This window comes from Malania oleifera, chromosome 9 (assembly GCF_029873635.1).
Source record: "Malania oleifera isolate guangnan ecotype guangnan chromosome 9, ASM2987363v1, whole genome shotgun sequence".
Taxonomy (NCBI): Eukaryota; Viridiplantae; Streptophyta; class Magnoliopsida; order Santalales; family Ximeniaceae; genus Malania; species Malania oleifera.
In genome coordinates, this window is record NC_080425.1 from 4,843,250 (window position 1) to 4,849,665 (window position 6,416).

At 36.1% G+C, this 6,416-nt stretch overlaps 1 protein-coding gene across 1 annotated transcript; it reads right to left on the bottom strand.

Moving 5' to 3' along the window:
* Positions 1-542: 542 nt before the first annotated feature.
* LOC131164994 (FCS-Like Zinc finger 2) lies at positions 543-2,105 on the bottom strand. Its single transcript, XM_058122578.1, has 2 exons — positions 1,586-2,105; positions 543-1,209 (listed from the first exon to the last, which is right to left on the bottom strand). Exons 1-2 carry the CDS (start codon positions 1,891-1,893, stop codon positions 1,035-1,037), a joined length of 483 nt encoding a protein of 160 aa, XP_057978561.1. The 5' UTR covers positions 1,894-2,105; the 3' UTR covers positions 543-1,034.
* Positions 2,106-6,416: the final 4,311 nt, after the last annotated feature.

The following is a 6,416-nucleotide window of genomic DNA, read 5'->3' on the forward strand; positions in this document are numbered from 1 at the left end:
CCAGTAATTATCATACTTCAAATTCCAAAATAAAACAAGAAAAAAAGGATCTTAGCTTTCATCATGTGGAAACCATAGGTAACTCCACTTAATTGAATGAAAGGCAAGGTACTCGATGATCATCAGCTCCAGACTTCACATCACATAACCCTGATGATCATGATGATGAACGGTCATCATTTTCTCAGGGCCCCCACACCATTAATACACCTCAGCTCAGAGCCTAATCATGTTTAGGAACCCAAAGCTCTCTCTCTCTCTCTCTCTCTTTCCCTAATGCTTGGAACCAAAAACCCTTCCACTCTCACAGCACAACAGTGGGCTGGACGCCATCTTAGCCGTCCAACGCAAGCAAAAAGCCAATAACCACCGTTAGATTAATCAGATGCTGAAGTTGACGTCCCATGCAACTTGCTACTTTGAACGACTCTCTCTCCTTCTTCGTCTTCTCCTCCTTTAAAATGGGTGAATCAAAAAAAGTAAATCTGAGTTTTAAAGCAAGCAATTTATTCCAGAGAGAGAGAGAGAGAGAGAGAGAGAGAGGGAGAAATTTATACGTGTTATATATATCATTCTCGATGGAGAGCTTCGGAGCATCCCCTTACAAGGAAATGAAATACAAAGAAAAGAAGGCATAAAAAAAGAGCCAGTAGTACAGAGCACACCCCAAGCCATACTCATATTTTAACAGTTCACTGTTGAAACCAAAAAGAGCGGGACCCCAACTACGTGTTTGGCATACATCAGAATAACATAGCATTTGACGGAGTAGATTCAAGTTTTTTCCAACTCGATTCTACCCGCAAACCAAACATGGCAGTAAGATTAAGGAGAAAAAGATAAAAAGATGCAAACCCTGCAAACTGGTCTTGATCTGCTTCTCCCCTAGGTTACGTTCTTCGTGGACATATCTTCTCCCATATATATATATATATATACGTTCTTCGTGGACATATCTTCTCCCATATATATATATATATATATATATATATATTTGGGTATATAATGGGATTTGTTTTTCGTGGGATAGTCAATTAAGCGGCTGCGACGGTGCCAGTTCGAAACGGGTAGTTCTTGGTTTGGGTTGATTTCTTCTGGTCTTTTCTCAAAGCCTTCATGGAAGAAGACACAGTTCTGTTCTTTTCTTTGGCTTCGTCTATTTCTATCTGTTCTTGCCTGCACTCCTCGCTGCAGAATGGTGTGTCCCCTCTGCAAAAAAAAAATACCCATCAGAATCCAGTTCTATAGTTTTCTCTTCAAAGATTTCCTTTTTTGAAAATAAATTAGATTCCCCCACCAAATAAGTGAATTTAAATTGGTTTTCAAAGAAAGCATGCACAATTAAATATAATTAAAATCAAAATACTGTATTAAAACCATTGATATGCAAAATTAATGCGGGAGGAAGACCCGAAAATGGTTCATTTCACCAAAAGGGAAACAATAATTCAAGATTTTCTTCCATTTTCCTCTGTAATTGGGTCAAAAAGTTCAGTAAAACGCCCAATGTCCAATGAAGTAAACAAATTGAGCATTTTCCAATTCAAAATTTAAAATGATAAGAGAAAGAAAATCAGTAACCAACCTGTACATGAAGATGTCTCTGTTGTCCCCAAGGGGTTTCTTGCAGAGGAAACAAGATTCCAAGAAATGGGGCTGGTGTTCTTCGACTCTAGCATCGTAAAACCTCGCAGATCTGGGAGAAGAAACGGAAGAAACTGAGAGGTTTCTGAAACTATTGTTGTTCTGATTAGCCTTCTTCGCGGCACTGTAACAGACAGATCTCGAGAACACAGGGTGGTTCCCGGAGAACCCAGCTTCCATGTCCGCCAGAGAAGCTAGGCCGTCGTCTTCTTCGATGAAACAAGGTCTTCTCGCGGTCGAAGACTCCATGAACACGCACTGAAACTGGTGACTTTTCTCGTGATTAATTCGATTTCCCAGAGAGAGAAACAGAGAGAGACCTGTTAAGGAAGAAAGGAAAGGGTGAGGTGGTTATAAAGAGAAGTTGGTGAGGAGAAAGAAAGAGAGTATAAACCACGGCGGGTTTCAGGAAATCCGTGCGAGTGAATCTATTGGCTGAGAAAACCTACAATTTCTCTCTCTACCAAAATCTAATTATGCACTTTTAAGTAATAAGTCCTAATACTCTTTAAAATTACAATAATATACCAAGAAAGGGACTTCGGAAAAAGGCAAGCTGTAATTTGGTAAAGTAAGGAGGGTAAAATGGTAAAAGAGTAAGTCCTCTCTCCCGAGCGGCATAACTGCACATGCACGGCAATAAGTTCCTACCGGCTATTTTTTAAAGGGGTGAAGGTGCCATCCCCACGCTCCGTCAGAGCGCGTGAAGTTTCCCCCACTCTAAGGGTTCTTTTGGTAGAGCCTATATGGTCCAGGGGCATTTTTTTTTTGGAGGAAAAGAAAAAAAAAAAAAGAAGTTATGAAAAGAAGCGTATGAAATAGCTATTTTTTTCTTTTTAATTTATCATTTGGTTAAAAGACTTATTTGCATATTTTATTAATTTTAGGAATGCTCATCGAGTAAAAATTATTGAATCGTTCTTTATTTTTGGTATCATTAATAAAATAATGTGCACAAATACAAAAATGGTATAAAATTTTTGACTCTAATGGTTTCATTTTGAGGAGTCTCTCTTAATGTTTAGGTTGGTGGATTTAGTTAGGAAAAGAAACCATCTAATGTGAATGAAAGATTTCAACTGATAAAAACTCTCTCTTGACTTTAAGTTGGGTTAATGTAAGGTAAGAAGAGAGTGAAGAATTTTATACTAGTTAAGAGTGAACAAAGACTCAATGTACATGTAGTTTGCGGAATAGAATATGGTAGAAATGAAATGAAATAAAAATCTGAATTGAGAGCATGAAGAAGTCAAGTGATAAACTCAATTTCATTTCAATTAATTTCACTCCATTCTTATGTACCAAACTTATAGTAAGTTATAAGGTCAGAAGTTGCTCAACTTATAGGATGTACCTTTTAATAGAAAAAGTCAAATTTTATGGATGAGAGCTTATTTCACAACTATAGGACAATTTTGGTTATCAAAAAAGATACTCATGGTAGGATCCACCCAGTGGGTCTAGAGAAAGTGTTAAATTAGGTTGTACATGAGAAATTTTTACAAAGAATGATTGCTTAATGTAAGATTAAGAATTCACCAATCATAAGGTGTTATATTAATGTTTACACCCAGCAAAGTGGTGTGGAACCCACACAAATAATATCTCTCACTCTTGTATGGGTCAAATTGCTAATATGTCATCCTACAATTAATTGGTTCCAAATTCCATGTACAAGAATCCTTTCTTCCAAGTCTTTCTTAGTGGTACACAAGACTCTTTCTCAATTGAAACTTGTGTTGAAGCAAACATCACACTTTGGTTAAGAGTCAAGAAAATACGCTAAGTTATAATGTTAAGATACTCTATCAACACAAGACACTTTTCCTAGAGTAAGTTTGTTTTTAGTGATTCCCTATAATGCTTGAGTTAGATGAGTAAAGTAAAAAAACCAACAAATGACCGTGAAAGACTCAAACCTATCTGCACACAAACTCTCTCTTCACACGATTGTAATGATGTTAGGAAAGATAGTTTGAAAATTTTTCACATTAGCTAAGAGTTAACTATAAATTTGAATTATATGGTGGAGCTCACTTTACCTATATGATGTACCCTATAATGGAAAAATCGTAAATTCTATGGGTAAAAACAAATAATATCTCACACAAACCTAATAGATCCAGAGAAAGTGCTTAACCTAGGTTATACACAAATATTCTCTTAGTTGCGAGGTTGTGTCAAATCAAGGAAGTAGGTTGGGCCTTAAAGTTAAAGAGTTAAAGAAAACTTGGACTTGTAAGGTCAAAACTTACTCCACATAAATAAGACACCTTTCAAGAACAAAACTACAAGGCTAATAGAATAAAATGGACACAACCTCAAACTATCAATGTGCGAAAAACCAAGTAAAAGAAGCTCAAACATAATATGGAAGCAGACACATACATATAGCTTGAGATAAGAATGATGTGGAGAAAAGGGAAACAAACTATGCTTTCCCATCGTCTCAATTGTGCCATATCAAAATTTTGTAGAACATTACATCAAATCCAATTACATTCATGAAACCTAAAGAAAAAGCATAAAGGAGTTTTGATAACAAGGTAGCTAATCAACATAATTGTAAATATTAATGCAAATTCCTTTTTAATAAGATGTATTGGACCATTTGTACAAACATCTAAGCCATGGAAAGAGGGTCGTGACTTATCTCCTTTGTAGGAAGTAGAAGACCATTGTTCTTTGCAACCCCAATAGCGCACCATGTGGATACTTGAATAATTGATGGGCAATATTAAGCCACATTGGTTGTTGCCTTCACTTACCAAAAACTATTGATTAACAAGTTGTTGCTCAAAAGTTTCATCAAGTTGCAAGCGTTAAATAGGTTCTAAAATATTGAAAGTTTTTTTTATTTTATATATATTTCCTACACAACCACTATCAAGGACCCTATAATACCTTTTCTCACTAGAATCCCCAGGAGGACTCTGGAGCATTGGAGGACCTTGTAATTTTTCGGGAACTTTTTTCAGTGCCTACGCCTTCGCTGCTAACACCTATGCATTAAAAAGTTTCTTGGTAGGAGAACCTTGTCAATGGTGTAGATTGTGAGTAGCTGGTCATCGACGAGCATTCTGGTGATTTGGTGGTGACAACCTTCGTCCTTAATGTGGCATCATCACTAGCATTATGCATCGTGAGCAATCCTTTTTTGATTCATTGATTTTACCAATGCTTTGTTTTCAGCCTTTGTGCAATACGTGGGGATCAGATTTAGACAAAAAGGATATTTTTTTTGTTCTAGGTTTGAACAACAAAGGAAAATCAAAGAAGATTAAGAAGAGGAATGGCAACAATAGTAGTGGTAGTAATGAGCTAGGAGATACATTGTTGGTTTTGGGAAGGAGATGGTGTTACAAAGAATATTTGGTTCTCAACAAAAACATAGGAAAAATATGGGGGAATAAGAAGAAGTTGTCATACTGTTGATGACTCTTTCCTCTAGTTTTGTTTATGCTTAGAACATAGCAAAATAAGAATTAGCAGAATACCTATTGTTGTCTTTAATTGTCTCTTCACTATTCATCTTTTAAATTTAATATGTTTTTAATTTTCTTCTATTGTTCCATAGGACTTTAATACTTTTTTTTAGGAGAATTGGGGGTAATGAAGATGATGATAAGTAGATGAAAGAACATCAATAATCAATGTTAAACAATAAAGATAGATTAATTGGGTGTTTATGACGTCCTTGTTGGACCTGAGCATAGCCATGGGTTAGTAGACTAAAGCACTGTGGAAAAGAAGCAACGAGAGCTTGCTGTTAGAGGTGAGGTTCTTATTGTACTTGGGGAGGAACTTCTTTTAAAGGCGTCACAGTGAGTCTATTGTTGATCCTGAAGACGAAGGTTTTCTTAGCAAACCTCTCTCAAGCTTGCAACCTTGTCGTGAAATTTTGGAGTGGAAATTTGTTAATTGATCGTTTTCCAATTCCTTGACTTAGTTAAAGTTTAAAACTACCAACCAACATGGTTCAATCTTGTCCATCAATTACTCAAGTTTCTATGTGGTGCTTTATTAAGGATAAAGAGAACGAAGGTCCTCTAGGGAAGAGGCTAATTTGAATGGAATTAAGAAGATTTATAAAATGATTTATGCTACCATTCGAGTTACTGAGAGAAATCAAATTGAACAACATAGTAGCTTGGTATACCTCTATTTGAGATCTAACAAATAGGTTTTTTTTTTTTTTGGTGGGAGGTGGGTGGAGTTGTTTAGCTATCTCCAAGACAACCATATTTTTCATAAATTACATATATAAATAGAGAACCTTCCTTATTGGGCCATCATATAATATCATGATTAACCCCCATGATCGGGTTGTGCGGTCCGAAGACTGGACCTAGCAATCTAATCGGCCAACCACTGCTAGGTCAACATAACATGCTCCGAAGTACGATTTGCCTACCTCAACCTAGTCTGGACGTAGGAGGGTATCCTACTCTTCTTAGGCCAAATCAACTATCTCTGGCCTACACGTCTACTACAGTGTGGTTGCACTTATACTTATACTAGCTACGATACCAAGCTTTCATAAGAGCTAGTCCTTCAGGGTTCATAAACCATATATATAATTTACGTAGTAAAAATAGTAACATGATTTTATTTTCATAAATCAGTATAAACCATCATGTTCATAACTCTATATAAAACCTGTCATATCATAACTTGGTATAAAACCTTCATATCATAACTCGGTATAAAATCGTCATTTCATAAATCCACGTTATTCTTATCATTTCCTGAAATCAGTGTAAAATCATATC